The 23237-nt window shown below is 32.0% G+C and overlaps 1 protein-coding gene across 4 annotated transcripts in view; it reads left to right on the top strand.

Annotated features, from left to right (window-relative positions):
- The window catches only part of LOC128857060 (integrin beta-PS), a 33751-nt gene extending 10935 nt beyond the window's left edge, over positions 1-22816 (top strand). For 3 of the 4 annotated variants that reach the window (XM_054092606.1, XM_054092604.1, XM_054092607.1), the window contains 6 exons: positions 4803-4887; positions 14597-14767; positions 14859-15122; positions 15217-15968; positions 16056-16530; positions 22140-22816. In XM_054092606.1, coding sequence (XP_053948581.1) covers positions 4803-4887; positions 14597-14767; positions 14859-15122; positions 15217-15968; positions 16056-16530; positions 22140-22205 — 1813 coding nt within the window. In that variant the 3' untranslated portion in view covers positions 22206-22816. Of the gene's footprint in view, positions 1-4802; positions 4888-6239; positions 6325-14596; positions 14768-14858; positions 15123-15216; positions 15969-16055; positions 16531-22139 lie in introns of all 4 variants that reach the window. The other variant, XM_054092605.1, reaches the window with a different exon arrangement.
- Positions 22817-23237: the final 421 nt, after the last annotated feature.

The raw sequence follows: 23237 nt of genomic DNA, 5'->3' as shown, positions 1-23237 counted from the left end.
TGTTGCTTAGTACACTGCTACAACAACAAGAGGAACGTATTTTTCTGTGTTTTGGTCCCCAAAATGTCAAAATCTATTTTAAAAAAATTGTTGTTGTTATTGTTGTTGCTTAGTACACTGCTACAACAACAAGAGGAACGTATTTTTCTGTGTTTTGGTCCCCAAAATGTCAAAATCTATTTTAAAAAAATTGTTATTTTTGTTGTTTAGTAAACTGCTACAACAACAACAATGTGTTATGCTTGGGTTTTGACCCTTAAAATGTCAACATTTATAAACACAAATTTTTGTTGTTGTTGGTGTTGTTTAGTGAACTGCTACAACAACAAGAGCGATGTATTTTGCTTTGGTTTTGGTACCTAAAATATTAAACTCTATAAACAAAAACATTTACAAAAATTTAACCCTCCGTTGGACACCCGGATCTGGCCAGACTGGTTTTTTCGAATGTGGACGTGAATTTAACACATTTCTATTTTAAAGCTAACGACTTGAGCTTCCAAGTAGCATCCTAAAATTTAATTTTCTATCGATTTATGGATATAACCTTTTAAAAAGGATCCTCGAACATGACGAAAAAAAGGCCAGGCCCGGTGCCTAACCGAAGGTTTTAAAAAAGGCGCCCAACGGAGGGTTAAACAATATTTGTCAATTTAGAGACCAAAAGAATGGAAAAAATTAAGTCAGTTGCGCTACTCCTCATACCACCTATCCAATTTGCCTTGGGATTTAAACTATTAGAAATTAATTATATTTTAATATTTATTTATTGTCAAAAATTTAGCTAAAATTAGATGGTAAAAATATTTTTGAAAAATTAATTTAGAAATATTTTTTTATAATTACGGATTTTATTTGTAATAATTTTACTTTCTTTTAATTTTAGAGCCGTAGTTTAAAGTTGTTACTGTTATTATTGCATTTAGGCATATATCACATTTAGTTCATAATACTAGTAAAAGTTTATTCAGCTTTATTATGCATTCCATGTGACCAAGTCATTCTCACAAATTACAACACAAAACAAAAACAAAGTGTAAATAAAATTTCTTTAATTTGTTTTTTTTTATTGTGTTGCAATTTATTGATTTGTTAACATGGAATTATTATTATAAAATCAATTAAGAAAGAAAGTCAGTTCACCATAATATTTTTTATGACCTCGCAGTTGTAAGTAAAATTTCGATATTCATAAAATTACATTATTTGCTATGAGTTACAAATAAAAAATCATGTTTGTAGCGATCCTCTTGAAGTCCAATAAATGCAGCACTGCGTCGCCTTCTAACAAGAATTGTAATTTAGGAGCAGGCACCACTTTTATGTCGAAGGTATACAACACCTTTTTGCCATTGATTTCGATAATACATATTTTATGGAGCCATGTACATATGTTTGCTTACGAGCCTCGACCATAAAGTTCGTTTCATAGAAAATGATATAAAAAAAAATCTTGTATGGCAATGCCATTTTATCAATAGTTCAACATTATTTAGAAGCATTTAAATAGAAATGCGTAGAGATTTGCACATTATTGTGTTGCGAGTCGATGCTCTATGTTCGCGAGACTTTTGTATGCTTCCGATCGACTTTTTCTGATTAATTCATTCAATGAGCAGTACAAAAATTGTGGAATTCCTGGTCTTGGTTAATAGTGAAATTTATTTTAAGATCAAAAGAACCTGGATAATTTTGCGCCTTCTTGACAAGACCTGGCCAGACTAGGGTGCCCAACGGAGGGTTGAGAGGTTACCACAACTCCTCAATCCGGTTCTGTCAACTCAATTTGTTCGTACATTTTTGATGATTCGTGGCTCCATTTTGCGAATAACTTCAGCAATATTGTGCTTAAGAGTTTTCTCCCTTTGTGTGTTATCTGCAACACATCCTTTTCGCGTGGGAGCTGCATTTATCCCAAGCCGGTGCTTTGTGCCGCTTTGGAAATAAGTTTTCAATAATCAAGCAGATGTACGTGCATTCACATCGTACGCTTGCTAAAAGAAAATAAGAAAGAAAAAACTGTTTGAAGAAATTTTGGAATTTTTCCATGTAAAAAAATATAAAAAGAAAATAAAAATAGAAAAAAAATAGAATTTAAAAAATTAATAAAAAAACATCAAATCAATCAATAATCAAATAAAAAAAAATTAAAAAAAAATAAACATACATAAAAAAAAATTGTAAGAAAAATTGAGAGATAAGTAATAGTAAAGAACAAAATGTTTGAAGAAGTTTTGAAACTTTTGCATGTAAAAAAAATAAAAATAGAAAAATAAAATAAAATAAAAAAGTTGATAAAAAATAAACATAAATAAAAAAAAAAAAAATAAAAAATAAACATAAATAAAAAAAAAAATAAAAAATAAACATAAATAAAACAATAAACAAATAAAAAAAATTAACAAAAAATCAAGAAAACTACCTATAGTTTTAAATTCGATAAGGAATAATAATGTTTGAAGAAATTTTAAAACTTTTGCATGTAAAAAATAAAAAATAAACATAAACAAAAAAAATATATATATATATGTATATATCGTCCCCTTAGTATAACAATAGCCTATGTGCTCATAGGCTATTATTTTTTTATTGAATTTTTGGATTCTCCATCGTCGATTTTATATGTGGTCAAAATTTGGTCAAATTCTATTTCCACAAAGTGGGTCAAAACGTCAGTCAAAAATAATAAATATTTACAGACATAACGAGATTTGAGTGAAAGCTACTTTCGGCAAAAACTTTGAAATTCATTTTCTCAAAACATCAAAAAATTTATAGGCTATTTTAATACTAAGGGGACGATATAATAGGCGCGTACACCCTTTTTGGGTGTTTGGCCGAGCTCCTCCTCGTATTTGTGGTGTGCGTTTCAAAGTTTCAAGCCGACTCCGAACGGCAGATATTTTTATGAGGAGCTTTTCATGGCAGAAATACACTCGGAGGTTTGCCATTGCCTGCCGAGGGGCGACCGCTATTAGGAAAATGCTTTTCTTAATTTTGGTGTTTTCAATGAGATTCGAACCAACGTTCTCTCTGTGAATTCCGAATGGTAGTCACGCACCAACCCATTCGGCTACGGCGGCCGCCGTAGTTAAAAAAATAAATAAATAAAAAAATTTAAAATAATAAAAGAAAAACATTTAAAAAAAATATTTAAAAAAACAAAAAAAAACATTTAAAAAAAATAAAAATAAAACTTAAGATAAAAAAAAAATAATAATAAATAAAAAATTTAAAAATAAAACTTAAGATTAAAAAAAAAAAACTTAAAATTAAAAAAAAGATAATGAATAAAAAATCAAAGAAAAACTAAAAAAGAAAATAAAAAAAATCGAGAAAATTCCGATAAATTCAATAAGTAATAATGAAGAAAAAAATGTTTTGAAATTTTTGCATATAAAAATAAAAAATGAAAAATATACTTAAATAAAAATAAATAACAAAGCAAAAACAAAAAATAGTTACAAAAAAGAAATAAAATAACAAAAACAAAAAAATGAATAACAAAAACAAAAAAATGAACAATAAAATAAATAAATAAATAAAAAAAATTAATAAAAAATAAATAAAGAAATTAATAAATAAAGACAAATAAAAAAAATAAATAACTAAAAAATTAAAAATAAATAAACAACTAAATAAATAAATAAATTAAAAAAAAATTAAAAAAAAATTAAATAAAAAAATAAAAAATAAAATGAAAATTAAAATTAAAAAATAGTAATAATAAAAAAATTAAAAAACAAAAATAGAAAATAAACATAAATAAAAACGTAAAAGAAAAGATAAAAATAAATAATAAATGCACTCGCCCAGCAAACGAGCGATACGATGTAATATTTTGAACGGAAAACGACTGGCATTACAATCGCAAGTGATTTTAAAAAGAAACCGTAAACTTATCCACAATTTACATATATTTTTAGAATCTATTTATATTTTATTTATATTTATAAATTTTTAATATTTATATTTTTTTATAAATATATTTTTTTACATTAATATTTTATATATATTTATATTTTATCTATGTTTATATATTTTTAATATTCATATTTTTTATATTTATATTTTATATAATATATATAATTATATTTTCTCTAATATATTTATGGCTATTTATTAAGTATGCATATAACTTGTCTATCACATTTTATTTGTAAGTATTTAGGTTATTAAATGATCGGCATAAAAATACTCAATTGTCGAGTTAAGTTGTCGAATTTTAGTTTTACTTACACAAGAGTTACAATAAATTTTACAAAACAATTAATTTTCGCTTACAATAATGATAATAATTGACCAAAGTTCTATTTTTTTACTAATACACTATTTCTATTTTTTCACAATGATTTTCTTGTTCACATTTTTACTGTTATTTGCCGTTGAAATTTGTTTGCCGTTCATTACAAATTGGTTGCGCATTTGAAAATTTCCATTTGATTTCTGTTACGTTCACAACAACCAAAACACAAATAAATAAACAAAAAAAAAAACGGAATATTAATATCAAATTGCTACAAAATAAAATTCAATCCCATTAAAAAATATAAAAACAAAAAAATTAAAAATAACTAACCAAAAACTGTAAAAAACAAACATTTGCTGCTACTACTACAACAACCCAAAACTTTATTAATGCGCTGTAACAACAACTACAACTACAACAAAAATCCCACATCCACAATAATACAACAATCGACAATTACCAACTACTACAATAATTGCCATTATTGTAACCACATATTGCTACAACTACAACTCTAATCCAATGCAAACAACAACAACAACAACTCCAACAGACTCGAAAGACCCTGCGATGGCTGTGAGGCACCGTACGGTTACCGCAACCATATGCCTCTGAGTACAAATACCTCAACGTTCACTGTAAGAAGGAATGCTTTGGAATACTTTTGTATTTTTCCCACATCTTTTAGATTTACATATTAATGCTTTTCTCTTTACCCGCTTGCTTGTTGTTTTTGCTTTTGCACATCTGCTCTTACATGTTTTTCATATTTCTTATACTTGTTTGTGTGTATGACATTTATGTATGTTTCTTATGTTTGATTGTAATTTTTTTTATTTAAATTTTTCGCGCTACTGCGCGCTGCTTAGAAGTATAACAAGTATTTAAATGTCTACTTTGCTGGTATATTCAATTTATGCTGTCATGCTCGTATTAACGTTTTTACCATTTCTTATTTTTTTTATACATGCATACATACGTATATGTTATATGTATGTACTTGTGTGTGTAGTATTTAAGTTTTTTGCTTGGTGTTTTGCACTTATTTTGGTTTTGGTTTGTATTTTGTGTTTCCCCCTTGCTTTGCTTGTATGTCTATTGCTTTTTCAGCTGATTTCTTATGCTTGAAAATGTTCTATGGTTTATGTTAGTGTTTTTTCCCCTCAATTACCGTTTATTATATTTTTCGATATTTGCACAATATTTTGGACAGGCAGAGTATGCGCACGATTTGTTGTTGCATATGTTTTCGGTTATTTATACGATTGATGTAGGTATGTGTGGGGGGTGCCAAGGTTGGGCGGTATTGGTTACAAGAGTGAAGATAAAATGGCAATGTAATTGTAAAGCAATTATTATTATTTTTTGCACGTGCTAAAATGTAAACATCATTTCCTTTTCATAGAGCTGAGCTACCTTTAGTACAACAGCAAACACAAAAACAAAGGAACAAAAAAAAAACACTTGGCACCCACTACAATATTAAATGTGCTTCGCCCATATGCATGAAACGTATTTATAAATGCATACATATCTACATACATACATAAATGTATAAAATATTTATTTTCTTACTTGATCTCTATACATACTTATATTCTGTTATGTCAAATTGCACTTTCCATTTCCAAAGACACTTATGTAAGTATGTGCGTATTATTTATTCGAAATCATTAGCTAAGTAAATTATTATCCAAAATTTTGTAATTTACATATACATTTATGCATATTGGAATATTTAAGACATATTTAGAAAAAAAAATCATATATACAAAATATTGGCATTAATTATAATAGTCTCTGTGTTATTCTCTTTATATCTCTTTCTCTCTATTTCGCTCGCATTTGAATGTTTCATAAAATTATCTGAAATGTTTTCTAATATGCTCGTGCATACATACATATGTATTTAAAAAAACGAAACGCTATCGATATGTGACCAAATTACATACATCTAAACATAAATATATATATACAAATACATATATAGCTTGGAACATCCATGTACCAATTGTACTGCACCATATGGCTATCGTAATGTTATGGCTTTAAACACGGATACATATCGATTTTCTGTAAGTTGTTGTCATAAGTCGTATGTTAAGTTAATAACAAGAGCATAATTTAATTTTTTTTTTGTGTATAAGGCAGCTGATTGACAAGAGCTTTTCTTAACCTTAGATGACTCTTCTTGTTTGAGGTGTAATTAGGTAACTTTTTGGAATCGATGACGTAATTTTTGATTCGTAATTTTTTAGGCTTATATTTATTTTTTTTTCTATTTTTTAATTTGATTTTTTTTTTAAAGGTTTTTTACGTAAATTGTTTTTTTATATAAAATTTTTTATTTATAGGGTTATGGAACTGAGTTTTTATATTTTAAAATTTTTTTTTATAAAAGTTTTTTGCACAATTTTTTGTTTATGTACAATTTTTTATTTATATTATAATTTTTATAATATATTTTTTTTAAATTTTACATACCATTTTTTATTTATAATTTTTTATATGCAAAAAAAGTGGGATTATTTTTCTATGTTCTATTAAATACCCTGGCCCCTAGTTATAGTCATATGATAAAACGCATTTTTAACTTTATAACCCAGTTTATAGAGGGAGTTGAGTTTTTGTATATTTTTTTTTATTTTTTACAATTTTTTTATAAATCTTTTGTTTTATAAATTTTTTTTTATAAACTTTTTTTTATAAAAGTTTTTTTTACATTAATTGTTTTTTTATGTACAATTTTTTATTTATAATTTTTATAATTCTTTTTTATTTTCTATAAAATTTTTTATTTATAATTTTTTATATGCAAAAAATTGAGATTATTTTTCTATGTTCTATTAAATACTCTGGTCCGTATTTTTAGTCGTGTGATGAAACACATTTATTAACTTTATATTCCAGTTTACAGAGGGAGTTTTTTTTTATTTTTTACAAGTTTTATTTTATAAAATTTAATTTTTTACAATTTTTTTTTATAAATTTTTGTTTTTTACATAAATTGTGTTTTTATGTACAATTTTTTTATTTAAAATGGGATTATTTTTCTGTTTTATTAAATACTCTGGCTCGTAGTTATAGTCGTATAATGAAACACATTTTTTAACTTTATAGCCCAGTTTTTAGAAGGAACTGAATTTGAATGAGGAGACTAGACTGGTGATGACTAGAGGAGAGCACCGAAAATTTTAAGATCGAAGTGCAAGCCTCCTTTTCTTCTATTCTACTTATATACAATAACTGCGTTAAAATGACGTTTATTTTAAAATGTAGTTTTAATTTTAAGTTTATTTATAACTCCAGGCCTCTATGTCTTATTTGAATCAATTGATTATTTCTAATGCAGAAAAAAAATTTAAAGGTGATTATTTCTAATGAAAGAAAAACGCTTAAAATGAAGAAGAGTCATCTAAAGTTAAACTTTAGAACGCTTTAAATAAATGTTAGTATTAAAAATTTTACATAAAGGGTGTTTCAATAAGAAGTTTCATTTTGATTGCCCTTGCTGTGACAGTTGCCAATGTTTAAGCTGCCATATTTTGACATTTGAGTAATAAAAATCGTATCTCAAACGAAAATAAAACGAGGCACAAATCGACCCGGCCTAACAGACAGGGTTTAGTAAGCCGCTACAACAACAACCATGTGTCAAACAGACAACTTTCATAAAATATGCTGTGGTTGTTTTTGTTGTAGCATAAAAATATGAATAATAATAAATTTAAAAAAAAAAATACTTTTTGACTTCAAATAAATTTTGAAAGGGCAAGAAACTTAAAGAAACGTGAATTCCCTTTGGCAAACGCTGCTTGGTGCTAAAAACGGTGCTAAATATAAATGGTAATAAAATAAAAAAAAGAATACTTTTTGGCTTCAAATGAAACTTCTGTTTGAAACACTTTGAGAATACATACACTCATGGGTAATAAAATAGGTGTGCGAGATTTTGACCAGTTTTAGCTATTTTACTCGTTTTTTCATTTAGTGCATATTAATTTTTTAAGGTTAAGGTTAACTCTTTATAACCTTTCTAACCCTTATACAAAAAATTATCTAAATTGTTCTTTTCAAACATCGTACAAAATTATTAAAATTCTACAAATTTTCACGAAAATACGTCCGACAATTTCTTTATACGGAAAAAATATCTGGCGCCATTAGCATAAAAATTGTCAAAAATCAACGGTATTTTGAAGGCAATTGCAACTTGCAGTGCATACTAAAAATTATTGTATAAACTCTAATTAAAAAGTTTAAAATGTTGATGAAAATTTGTCACAAATTCGATATTTTACAACTGTTGATACAAAGAAAATTTGAAGGACGAAGAGGAATTGGCGGGAAAAAAATGGCCTAGCTTGACAACATCAAAGTGTGGACAGATCTCAAAATAATTGGCGAAACTAACAGAGGCAGTGAGCAACAGACACAAATTTAATGACGACATACATAACATGACCTGACAACCGTAAGACTCAGATCAAAATAACATTTGTATGCAATCGCGAACATCCAGCAAGAACATGAAGAAAATATAAAAAATACCTACAACTACTCAAAACGTCACACACCCATTTTATTGCCCATGAGTGTATATGCGAATACGTTCATAAAAAGTAGTGAACCTTGCGAAATTCGCACCTGATACGGAAATCTAATTCATAAAACGCTGGTTGTGCTGATTTCTGGTTTGAGATTTCATTTGACTTTATAAAAATGATCAGTCGGCTACCTCTGAGAACAAAAATTAATTGCATGTTTTTCGTAAGCTAAGTTTGTCTACTAATTTATTCGGTAGTGGGTAATTAAATACTAAAAAATATCTATATGCATTTACATAAATGGTTTGGCTAGTAGATGGTGGCATGTGCTGTATTATACTTGCGTAGTCCTCTAACTTGCCCCTTTAACTGAAATCCTCTCCGTTAGATAATATTACCTTTCAATGTTAAGTGGTACACTCTTGATAATCTGAGCTACTTTGTGAAAATATGGAATAACAACAAAAAGAAAAAAAATCTATTGAACTTCAGAAAAGCAGAAATGAATTTCAGAAAAACACAATTGAATTTCAAAAAACCTCAAATGTATTGTATATCAAAAACCCATAAATGTATTTCAAGGAATTGCGTTTATGTTTCAATTAGAAAAGTAAAAGGTCTTTCAGAAGTGACGCCTAGATGTCAGTAGTGAATAATTCACGACGTTGCCTTTCTTTTTATGGCATTTTTTACATTTGCCAACATATCGCAAAATTCGTGATTTGTGTTTTTTTTTTTTTGGAAATAATCGTCCGAATGAGTAAAAAATTTCAAGAAATAGTTTCGGTCGACAATAGAATAAGGATTGAGAGGCCTAAAACTAGACGTTCTGTTTAAAATATTGCTAGTGTCACGCAAAGACCGCGGGATTAGTCTTCTAAATATCGCGTTTAAGGTTCCAGCGAGCGTCTTTTATGAAACGCTGAAGCCCACCATCAACCTTGGACCTTATTAGTTGGGCTTTAGACCTGGAAATCCACAATGGACCAGATATTCACAATACGCCAATACTTGAAAAATACCAATGAAAGGAGAATCGGCAAACATCATCTTTTTTGTCTATTTCAAAGCAGCATTCGACAGCACGAAAGGGAGTTGCCGCGATGTTTGAATTGGGTATTCTCGTAGAACTAATACGTGGATGCAAAATCTCGCAGTGCCCTCAGAATTGGGAAGGACCTATTCGAATCGTTTGATAACAAAAGAGGTTTCAGGCAGGGTGACTTGCTGCCGTGTGATTTCTCTAACCTGATGCGGAAAAAGATTGTGCGAGTCGCAGAAGTTAATCGCTCAGACACAATTTTTTTATATAAGCGCACAATTGCAGGCGTATGCCAATGATATTAATGCCAGCGGTCTTAACAACCGTGCTGTTCGTTCTGTCTTTTCCAAACTGGATAAAGAAGCAAAGCAAATGGGTCTGGTGGTGTACGTGAACAAAACGAAGTGCATCTTATCATCAAACAAACAGTCGACGCACGCGCGTATCGCCATCGACGTCACTGTTGACAGTTAAGATTTCGAGGTTTCAAGAGACACTTTATAAGGTTTTCATTATGTCCGTCCTAACGTATGGCACAGAAGCTTGGACGATAACAATATCCGATGAGACGTCAGTTGGAGTGTTTGAGAAAAGGATTCTGTGGAAGATTTTTGGACATTTGCCCGTTGGTGACGGCGAGTATTGTAGGCAAAGGAACAATGAGTTGTATGAGCTTTACGACGACATAGACATAGCGCAGCGGCTGCGTTGGCTGGGTCATGTCATCCAAATAGATACAAACGCACCGGCTCTGAAAGTTTTTGATGCAATACCAGCTGGTGGTAGCAGAGGAAGAAAAAGACTCCTCCATCCATATCTCGACATTCGACGTTCTCAAAAATCAGGCATTCATGAATCGAGTGAAGGTCCGGCACTCGAAGTTTAACCAATTAGGTAAAAAGGTCATAAATTTAGTTTGGAAAATTACTTTTATTCAATTCAAACTAAAAAATGTGTGAAAATAATACAAAATTAAGAACCAATTCACTTTTGCTCGATATGACCACCTTTTGCCTTGACTATGACATTGAGACGGTCCAGAAATGAATCGCAAGCTGCCCGCGAATGTGACTTGCAGGTATTTTGGCCCGCAATGGCTTTTTTCAGCACCTCGACTCTGGTGATCTTTTAGTTCGCACCTTGCCCTCCAAAATTGCCCAAAGAGAAAAACCCATAGAATTCGCGTCTAGTGAATTTGAAAGCCATTGTGTGGACGTTATGAAGTTCGGAACGTTACTTTTTAGCCATTCTTTGCTCACTCGAGCTTTGTGAGACGTTGCTGACTCCTGTTGAAACGTCCATGGTCTGCCACCGAAATGTTTGTCTGGTCACAGCTCGAAAGCAACTTCCATAATACTTTCCCCATAATATTTCGCATTTACCTTGACGCCAGGCTCAATGAAAACGATTGGAGATCGCCCATCTGCTGTTACAGCGGCCGAAACCATTACCTGGGGCGGGTGCTGCTTCCTGGTGGTCAATTGATGACTCAAATTCTCGTATGAACGGCCTGTCAAATAAACCCAATCGTTTTGGGAGTTTACGAATTGCTCCATTTGAATTTTGAAATTAGGGGCATCAGCTGCGCGAGCGGTCTGAAGTTGGTTACATTCGAGCGCCAGACCCTATATGTTATTTTTCGTATCTAATTGTTTAGAGCCGTAATTTAAATAGGAATGGTGAAACCTGAAAGAATCAAAATTTTTACATATCCATTTTAGAACAACATCTGGGCGCGTCTTTTCTAAGACCCTTTATAAAGTTAAGATCTGAAATATATTTGGGAATTATTTGAGATCAAAGCCCTTTCTCAAACGCCACGAATTCAAAAGTATTTAATTTTTTAGTCTCACAGCTTTCTCAATAAAAAGGGAGATTTGTTCTCCATTTGAGAAAAGGTAATTCACAAGACAACCTCGAAGGTTATATTTCAAATGTGAACATCAAATCTGTTGTATGAAATATAATTTTATATTTTTATGTTTTCTACATTTCCATAAAAAAAACGATGTTTGCTATCAAAGAAAAAAATGCACATGGCTATGCTCATCACATTTCCTACTGGGTGTTACCACTTGTTTGAAGTGGTTGAACATTTATTCGCTACAAATATTTTCAGCAAATTTAACTCACCTTCCTAAGCAAGCACCTACATTTGTAGGTAATCGATAGGTATTCGCGATAATAGCTCGTCGCACAAACAGTGCAATTCTTTGTGAAATAATATTTATCAGTATATTTACTTTATTGATAAATTCCATTTTTTAAATAGAAAATTGTTGGCTTACCGTGACATCATGGCGCAGCTTATCAAATGTTTACTTTTATAAAGTTGTCAGGGTGCGAAATCGGCGTTCGACTGAATTTGCAATTGAATTAAAACTTTATATGATATACAATTTTTTAATGTTTTGGTCACTTAAAGCAAATTAAAAAAAAAAATAAATAAAATAAATAAATAAATAAAAAAAAAAGTAAAACAAAAAAAAAAAAAATAAAACAAAAAAAAAAATAAAACAAAAAAAAATACAATAAAACAAAAAAAAAATAAAATAAAAATAAAATAAAATAAAACCAAAAAAATATATATTAAATAAATTTAATAAAAAAATTAAAGAAAAATAAAAAATAAAATAAAATAAAAATAAATTAAAAAGAAATCTATTAAAAAATAATAATTAATTAAAAAAACATTAATTAAATAAAAAATAGATTTAAAAAAATAAATTAATTAAAAAGAAAAATAGATTAAAAAAAGGAATAAACTAATTAGAAAAAGATAAATTAATTTAAAAATAAAAATTAAAAAAATTAAAAAAAAATAAATGAATAAATTAAAAGAAAAAAATTAAAAAAATAAATTAACTAAAAGCAATTAATAAACTAAAGTAAATTTAATTTAAAAAAATATTAATGTAAAAAAATAAATAAAAAAAAACAATAAATTAAAAAAACAAAATAAGTTTTAAAAAATACTAAAATAAATTTAAAAAAAAAACTAAATAAATTACAAAATAAATTAAAAAGAAATCTATTAAAAAATTATAATTAATTAAAAGAAAATTAATAAAATACAAAATAAATAAAAAAAAAATTAAAAAGAAAAATAAATTGGAAAAAAGGAATAAATTTAATAAAAAAAGAAATCAATTTACAAAAATTTATACACATATATATAAATAAATAAATTAAATAAAAAAAAAAGATAAAGAAATTTACAAATATATATACTGGGTGGGCCAAATAAGACCTACTAATGTTAAACACAAATAACTTTTGCAATAATCATTTATTTTGGTTTATTATTTTTATACATGGAATATATTTTATGGAAATTATGTATGAAATATTACATCAGACAAATGTCCACCATTTTTCTCCATACAAAGATTGGCTCTTTTTTTAACGCGATTTCCATTACACCACATAATGTTTTTGGTTGAAGGTTCAGTATTTCGTCTCAAATATTTTGCTTCAGCTGTCTAATAGTCTCTGGTTTATTAATATACACTTTGTCTTTTAAATATCCCCATAAAAAGAAGTCGGGCGCCGTCAAATCTGGCGAACGTAGGTGGCCAAGGGAAATCTGAATTTTTGGAAATCAGACGTTCGCCCAAAATTTCACGCAGCAGGCCCATAGTTTGCCTAGCAGTATGCGCAGTTGCTCTTGTTGAAACCACAAATTGGGATACTGCTTCGCCAATATTTTGTAAGAAGCTCCTGAAATCGATTCCGGCGTTTCATCCTCATTTTCGAAAAAATATGGACCGATAACTCTAGTGGTCATAACACCGCACCAAACAGTACATTTAGATGGGTGCAATTGATGTTGGTGTGTTGCCCTTGGATTTTCAGAGCCCCACAATCTACAGTTTTGTTTGTGGACATAATCTTTTAAATGGAAATGCGTTTCATCCGACATCACCGATATTTACGCTTAAAACAATTGATCGTAGACAAGAATAGAAAAACTCGATAATTTTAGAGCGTTGTGTTGCACTGTAGGGTTCCATAATAAATTTCCAACAATTCAACTATAACCTACAAAAAGAGAAAAATAAATACATACATATGTCAAAAAATAAACAAGTTATTTGTGCTTAACATTAGTAGGTCTTATTTGGCCCACCCTGTATATATTATATATAAAAACATTTTCGTAAAGATTCCATAAAAGATTAAAAAAAAAAAATAATTAATTAAAAAAAAAATTAATTAATTAAAAAAAAAAATTAATTAATTAAAAAAATAAAATAAATTAATTAAAAAAAAATATTTTCATACAGATTCCATAACAAACAAATATGTTCTAATAAAAAAGTTCAGTCATATGCTTTCAGATCATATATTTTCGTGATGGATAATTTTTGCTAGCATCTCTCCAACATCCAACTGTCACTTTGAAGGCTCAATATTTATGTGATAGTTTTCTTGGTATTTGATGCGGTAGCAGGGGAAGATGAAGGTCTCCTCAGGTGGAGGCCTTTGCTTCACTTGGGGTTTCCAACTGGCACCGATTAGCAATCGTTTAAGCCGTTATCATGTCAATCAAGAATAAGATTTGTTTACCTATTTTCAAAATTCCACACTAAAATCTCAAATTGCAAAAAAAAAATTTCCATAAATATTTTCCAACCCAAGAGTGTACCATTAACATAATAAATTTTTAACCCAAGAAGAAAAGCAAAAGCACTTTGGAGTGATTAACTACATCGTTTTATCTTTCCCTCTCCCCCTGTTCGTGTTGGACACTTTTAGTCTGAAGTGAGCCGCGCTGCTGTGTCCGGTAACTTAGATGCCCCCGAAGGTGGCTTTGATGCCATCATGCAAGCTATAGTTTGTCGTCAACAGATCGGCTGGCGCGAGAAAGCGCGTCGCCTTCTCGTCTTCTCAACAGATGCTGGCTTCCATTATGCAGGCGATGGCAAGGTATTAAACAAGGAAACAAAAACAAAAAATTATAATCTCTTAAATTTCGCATAATTTCATGTGTTTTTTCTTTGCTCTTTGCTATTTTTAGCTGGGCGGCGTGATTGCACCCAACGATGGTGAATGCCATTTAAGCAGCGATGGCCTTTACACACACTCGGTTATACAAGATTATCCCAGCATCTCACAAATCAATCACAAGGTCAAACAGAATTCGATTAACGTCATTTTCGCCGTCACCGCCAATCAGCATTCCGTTTACGAAAAGCTATCGCAGCACGTTGAAGGTTCTTCGAGCGCGGTGCTGTCGGAGGATTCATCGAACGTTGTCGATTTGGTGCGCTCTGAGTACAGCGTAAGTCCACCAAAAAAAAAAAAAGATAATATTTTCGCATTTCACATATTTTTATGTTAATATTGCGTTTTATACTTTAATTTTACTTACGCAGAAAATTTCCTCCTCCATTGAAATGAAAGACAACGCCACTAGCCATGTGAAGGTCACCTATCACTCTGCGTGCCTGAACGGTGGTTCCGAGATACCCACCGCTAAGTGCGATGGTCTTAAAGTGGGCGATGTGGTGAATTTCAATGCAGATATCTTGGTAACTTCATGCCCAACAGATCCACGTGAATGGAATCAAGTCATTCAAATTTACCCGGTCGGCATAAATGAGAGTCTGATCATCGATTTGCAAATGCTTTGCTCGTGCCCATGTGAGCGTCCCGGTGCTATTGGCTATGAGGCGCATTCAGCCAAATGCAACAATCATGGCACCCTAATGTGCGGCATCTGCGAATGTGATGATATGCACTTTGGTCACAATTGTGAGTGCTCTACCAGCGATGTGCATACCGGCAAACATAACGATTTGGGCTGTCGCCCGGATAATACGACACAAGTGGACTGCAATAATCGCGGCACATGTCTGTGTGGTGAATGCGAGTGTGAGAAACGTCAAAATCCCTTCGAACTTATTTCCGGCAAATACTGTGAATGCGATAACTTCTCTTGCGAACGTCATAAGAATTTGCTTTGCTCTGGCGAGTCACATGGCACTTGTGAGTGTAATCATTGTGTATGTAAACCCGGTTGGACGGGTTCTGCATGCGATTGTCGTGCTTCGAATGACACCTGCATACCACCAAATGGTGGCGAAATCTGTTCCGGACATGGTGAATGTGAATGTGGTGTGTGCAAGTAAGTGCTAAGAGAGTGCACAAATAATTAAATTGAATGTTAAGGATGTTATTGGTATTATTACAATTTTTTTGTTTTTCATTACAGATGCAAATCTACCGAGGAAGGTCGCTATTCTGGCAAATACTGTGAGAAATGTCCCACTTGTGCGGGTCGTTGTCATGACCTGAAGGATTGTGTGCAATGCCAAATGTACCAGACTGGCCCGCTAAAGGACAGTAAGGAAATTTGTGCTGCTAACTGTACGTTCGTTCCCATAGGCGAGGAGAAAATTATTATTGATGAAGAAAAGGATGAGCAGCTGTGTATATTCTATGATGAAGATGATTGCAAATTTACATTCAAATATAGTGAAGTAAACGACAAAGTTGAAGTGCACGCACAGCAAGAGCGCGAATGTCCACCAAAGGTGTTCATGCTGGGCATTGTGTTGGGCGTGATAGCTGCAATTGTGCTCGTAGGGCTGGCCATCTTGCTGTTGTGGAAATTGCTGACGACAATACACGATCGCCGCGAGTTTGCACGCTTCGAGAAGGAGCGCATGAACGCCAAGTGGGATACGGTGAGTTGGATGATATGGTTCGGGGGGTGGGCGGTCATGCTTTCAATGGTGGTCTATGAAATGTGACATTTAGATTAGATTTATTGAAGGTTTGCTTTTCGATCTCATAGTTTTTTGTGCCCTCTGTACTACGATACTTGTAATCAGATAAAGTACTGTCACGCAAACAAGCAACTCGAAGAGTTCAAATGTCTTGAAACATTACTATGTTTTGCTTTTCTAGATATTTTAAAAGTTGTTATTGTTGTACAGCATTAACGTTCCTCATACATGTACGGGGAATGCTGCTCAAGTGACAGTCCTTGAACGGATATAAATCCGTGCCGAAATGTCGTGAGCGCGATATTTTTCCTTGTTCACTTCTTTCTGGAGCATAGGGCCTAGACAAGACTTGTCTTGCGTTGGTTTCGTTAATCTATTTGATTTCTGACAGGGTAGGTGATAAGCTTGCCGCTATCAGTCCTAAGTGGTGGAAATGCCCACCTGTCGTTGCTTAGGAACAACGCCTTCTTACTGCTTGGAGCGCCATCTGTGTTTTCCATTTCTCTGGCAGAAGGATCGCACAGATGATTGAGGACTTCGCTAAATTTGGTGTGTCTGTGCTATTACCGCGCATTGATTCTTGTGCGGGAGTGAGGATGGAAAGGATTAATTTTGAGTTTGAGGAGTACAATATTTTTTTTAATTTTTTTTTAAAGAAGTGTAATTTTATGCTATGTTATGCCAAGCCATAGCTCTTTTTACCGATGAAGAAAAACTTTGTTTTGAAAGAAGCATACCTTTTCAAAGTCGATCCCATGTTTCGAAATTTATTCCAGCAATTTTTGGATGAACCATTAATAATAGTAAATATGGAATTACGATTTACAGTATTTTTTTTGATATTTCTAATTGGAGTACTGTATATCAGTGCAATAGGGTGACTTATACAGGGTGGGCCAAATAAGACCTACCAATGACTAAAGACTACTGCCTAGCAGTATGCGCAGTTGCTCCTTCTTGTTGAAACCACAAATTAGGATACTGCTCCGCCATTGGCCGCAAAAAGTTTTCAATCAATGATCTGTAAGAAGCTCCTGAAATCGATTCCGGCGTTTCATCCTCATTTTCGAAGAAATATGGACCGGTAACTCTAGCGGTTATATCACCGCACCAAACAGTACATTTAGATGGGTGCAACTGATGTTGGTGTGTTGCCCTTGGATTTTCAGAGCCCCACCATCTACAGTTTTTTGTACTGATGCTATAAGATGCTCAAATATAGAATTTCATCTTTCTAGCATAATTGCAACCAGTGCCGACCGATTAGTTGTGTTTTGGTCTGATATTTCGGTCTGCCTTAAAATCACTATAAATGCAATAAATTAAGTGAATAAAAGTAAAAATTAAATGAGATGAACAATAATATTTAATTAAACACATAAAGTAATAACAATAAGTCAGGCTAACTTCTTTTTCGAGTAGTTGTTTACAGTCCAGATACAATTTTCTATATTCCTGGACATAGATGAGGTGAAAACCAGTAACTCGCTTCCTAAAATTTGTCCCAAAATAGCACAAAAGCGCCATTAAAATGGCCAGTATTGGAAGCTGTTAGGTTGCAGCGCATTATTTGTACTTTATCGTGAAGGTTCTATTGAGACGGCCTTAGCTTCATGTTTTCCAGAAGAACTCTCTCGTTTTGGCACTGCAAAAAGCTTTTCTTTATCGTCAAACGAAGCCATACATGGCAAGCGTTCTTCTTTGTAACATCGAACATCCAATCCGTCTAATAATTTTCCATCCCAATGGACTGTGACTACTTTGGGTACCTTGTTTTGGAAGCCAGATTTTATTGCCTCTGCCCTTGATTTTTTATTGGGTTTTTCGGAAAGTAATTTCGTTTTTCCCCTACAGAATTTTCTTATTTTTTCACTACTAACTTCACACTTAAGTCCTATTGTCATTATATGTTTTGACAGCTAATATAGCAAGGTTTGTGTTAATAAGTTCTATTGATTTTACGCAGTAGTTTTTGGTCGGTGTCCTTTTAAATATGGAGAGCAATAAGCAGCATTTTCGTCATATTTTACTTTTTTACCATAGAAACGGTAAAAATGCTGTTCAAGCATCGAAAGAAATTAACCGATGTGTATGGAGAAAATGTGTTGACAATACGCCAGTGCCAGAACTGGTTTGCAAAATTTCGATCCGGCAATTTTGATGTCGAAAATGCACCACGTTCTGGAAGGCCGGTTGAAGCTGATAAAGACGCGATAAAGCCATTAGTTGATGCAAACCGGCGAATAACAACACGTGAAATCGGTGAGAGGTTAAATTTATCGAATTCAACTGTTTATGACCACCTGAAAGGCCTGGGTTTAAGATCGTCTTTCATTTTCACCACACAAAAAAGAAATTCAGTACGAATTCGCTGAATCGAGGATTTATTAATAGGGAAATCGTCGCTACTCAGACCAATCGCTTCTACCATCGCATTAAGAATGTAAACGGAGTTTAATGCTTAATTGGCATCGATCTAAAGCTGGAACTAGTTAAGGTATTGGTCATGCATGTACGGGGAGTTCTGTTGGAGTGACAGTCCTTGGCCGGGTATATACAATAGTAAATCCGGGTCGTTCCGGTAACATAGAACCGACTGTCGGAGGAACGATGCAATAGCCAGTGATTCTCTTTGCCTTACAATCCTTTCCTCTTTCACCTAGATCGGTTCCTCGTCGTCACCTAGATCGGCCTTCTTTTTCCGCCAATTTTTTGTCTACACCACCTACGCATGCGGCCGACTTTGGTCTCTCTCTGTTTCATTAAAAATAATTTATCTTCCTCTATTTTCATACTCTCAAAAGCATCACCAGCAAGTGCAATATCAAAGAATTTATCAAGATCAATTTTAAAATTGTTCTCACGGCTCTTGAGCGTAACCTAAGTTTTCTTAAAATTTTTTTGTAACTCCCTCAAAACATGAAATAAATCAACAAGTTTCTTTACGCAGTTAGGAAATGTCCTCTTGCTTTTTTCCACTATATGATGCCTGCCTAATCACAAAATTTGTGTTTTCACTAACAGTCAGTTTAACCTCAAAAATAGTGTAAAGTAGAACTGAGAGAACCTCCCGATGAGATGGTAATTTTGTACCATTGATTGGATAGCAATCCGATAAGGAAAATATTTTGTTTGTCACTCCGTAATTCCACCGACTTGGAGCACTAATAATCTCAAAAATCACATATGAAATGACAAATAAATCATTTTGTTACAAGTCACCATCATGCAACTTGTATGGACAAGTTTAAATCGGAAGACGGTACGGGTTATCGTTTATAAATCGAGCTAATATTGTTTTCTAGACAATATAGGGTTATTACGAAACGTTTAAGGGGGGAAGCTGGTCTAGAGCGCAAAAAATGGGCATATTTTATGAATTTATTTTGACTCAACAAAGGAATCAATCGAAAATCTGTGAAATAGGTTTAATAATATAGCTTTCATGGTACAAATACAAAATTTTTCGTCTGAATTAATTTCAAAATGGCCGCTGTCCAGCAGTTCTCCTAAGGCGCCTTTTTTTCTAGTGGGTCCATTGCCGAAGACGTAAACTCCTTAATTTTTGTCCTGGATCAAAAAATAAAATTTTTTTAGTTTCTATATAACAACAGAAAGAGATGTACGTAGGATTTTTTCGATATTTTGTTTTTTCGCGAAATGGTGCACGTTTGAACAAAAAAGTTACAATTTTCACTATAAAGAACGACATAAAATTGTTGATTAAAAAAAAAAACTATGTAATATAAATAAAAAATCCTACGTACGTCTCCGGAGAAAGGTATTTCGAATGTATTGTCAAAATTTCGTAAGAATCGGTAAAGATTTGTTCGAGTTATGTCTTCGGCCAGTTTAAAAAAAGTGATTTCGAGAAAAACGCGTTTAAAGTTGTAAGTAGCGTTCGGGGCATACCTGCGAGGCACTGCCGTCGAATGAAAAATTTGGGCATTTAGACATTTTTGCTGGCATCCCTCATTTGGTATATTATTTCTAAGACCCTAAAGCACCTTTTAAGACAAAAAAAAATTTTTCGATTTTTTTCAAAATTCTAGACCAGCTTCCCCCCTTAAGAAGGTATGCGTAAAAAATATTCCTTTAAATTTTATCATGGACTTGTCAATAGCAAATTTTTCTGTGTGCTTATAATTTTCTTAAAAGATTCTCGAAGCATTTCAATGAAAGAGCGTATCTTATACAACTTATCATAATGGGAATCGTTTCGGGAAGGCAATAAGTTATTGTCATTTAAATGCAAATTTCCAAGAATCCATGAGAAGCGGCTGAGCGGCATAAAATGTGATATGTAGTCATCTCGCAAATCAGGCGATGATTACCAATAGTCTCTATAGCTTGGACTTTTTTTTCACTCCCATTACTAAATTCAGAGCAATAAAAACCGATATCTCATCTGTGGTAGCTGGTTTATAAGTAATTCCTTTTTGTTCCGCATATAGATTTGTGTGAAATGTTACGTGCCGTATAATCTCATCCGTCCAAAGCAAATTGAAAATTTTCAGGGGGGGCAGCTAGACTGGTTGTTTCAACCGGCAAATGGTTTGAAGTTGTAAAGTTTTCAGGAGTTAAAATTGTATAAGCTTTTTTCCGTTTTGGAGGGCCCACACCAATGGCTAGTAGCGGAATACCTTCTGTAGTGGGCTGATTACGTCCAAACAGATGGGATAACGGAGCTGCATAGTCAGAGTCAAACTCCTCATGAGATGGAAACATATTTTCACCAAGTGAAAACTGTTGCGAGTCAAAGGGAACGTTTTCAATATCAGGTTGGTCTTCATCAGATCCATCTACACCCGCACAGCTAACAGTATCTGAAGGTATATCTTCATATATCAATAAGTTTTCAATTTCACGATCAGATAACTTCGTCTTGGCCATTTTCTCTAAAAACCCAAAAGTTTTGTTCTATATTTTATTTCACTAAAATTCGCGTCAAGTTTAGCTACTTACCGAGCGGTGACTACCTCTGCTAACCACTTTGAAAAAGTCAAATTATTGCAAAAATTTTGGCAAGCTTGAGTCGTATTTTACACTTAGAGTATCAGAATATGTATTTTGCACAAAAATAAACAAGTAAATATAGTATTTGCAGCAAAGAAAAAATATTCACAAACGCTCACGGCCTTGAAATTCGCAATTTCGATTGAAATTTCATAACTGTAAATGACCGTTGCGCTAGGAATTTTGAAATATTTGTTTGACAGAAATCTCATCTCTGCCTTTTAGAAGCATCACAATACACAACGTTTCCGTAAGATGACGCTGTTTTCAGTTACACATCAAAATTAAGGTGGTTAACTGTGGTGGCCACCATGAAGAAAAGAGGGGCACCCTAATGTGCAATTCTTATACATTTTATTTTAATTTATTGTGTCTTATTTAGTTAATCTAATTTAATTTAGTTAGGATTTTATTTTTTTGTTTTATCTATTTATTTTAATTTTATTTTATTTATTATTATTATTATTAATTCTAATTAAGCTTCGTTTTTTTTCTACTTAGCTCGTAACCAAATTGCATTAGCCAATATTAATTTTCCCTTCCTTTTGCAGGGCGAGAATCCAATCTACAAGCAAGCCACTTCGACTTTCAAGAATCCAATGTACGCCGGCAAGTAAAGTACTCCGCACTCACTATTGCAGCAGAGCCGTCAACAACGGAACTGCAAATCAATAAATTTGCTCGGGCAGTGTTGCATTATTTGCGTTACGAATTTCTCTCTCTCTCTCTAATTGCCATACAGTAAGAAGTTAATGTCGAGAGCTGCGTATTTCTAAGTGAAAAGTAAAGAAGGAAAGAAAGAAACAAAAAACAAAAAATATATTTATATGTGAAGAAACAACTTGGAGCGCTATCGAATGTGAAAAAATTGAACTGACATGAAAACTTTTTGTTATAGTATTTTTAGGTGCACTGCACGTAAATGTTGTGTGCTTCCGCATGGGTAGTGAAGGTATTTTATATAAACAGTATACTGCCATTAATATATATATACACACAAATTTTGCAAAGAAATGAAAGAAACTTAACGAAAAGTAATGAATGTGCCTTTGAAATAGACATACAAGAAAATATATTTTTTGAAATTATAAAATATAAATTTTTTTTGCTTGCTTTTCTGTAATTGTCCACGCACATATGTACATAAAAATTCCGTTGGTATATTCGAAATGCGCCAGAGAGTAGAATTTCTTGAAGTAGCTCCTTTTTCAACAAAAAAAAAAACAAACTGAAGAAATATGAGAATTACGTGCACGCATTGTCTGTGCAAAATACAAAAACAAAAAAAAAAATATATAAGAAAAACGAGACTCCAAATTGTCTGAAACTGTTAACGAAGCACAAAACGAATATGAAAATAGTTAATATTTTTTTTGTAATAAATATAGCGCCAAAATTTGTCCAACAAACGTGCCTACTAAACATATTTTTACTAAAAGCGAATATAAATTTATGTTTCTTAAAGGGAATTTATGCGCGTAATTTATTAATCGAAAGGTCTACAGTAGGAAAAAAGCTTCCACAGATAATTAAGAACAAATGCGAAAAACCAGTACGCAATAAAAAAGAAAAAAAGTCAATATAAAACGTTTTGTGGTCTACTTTTTTTTTCTATTTTAAAAATCATTAACTTAGTTTTTAAGTACCTA

Source organism: Anastrepha ludens, chromosome 3 (genome assembly GCF_028408465.1).
Source record: "Anastrepha ludens isolate Willacy chromosome 3, idAnaLude1.1, whole genome shotgun sequence".
NCBI lineage: Eukaryota > Metazoa > Arthropoda > Insecta > Diptera > Tephritidae > Anastrepha > Anastrepha ludens.
Note: the sequence above shows the minus strand (reverse complement) of the source record. Positions and strands in the feature narration are given on the sequence as shown.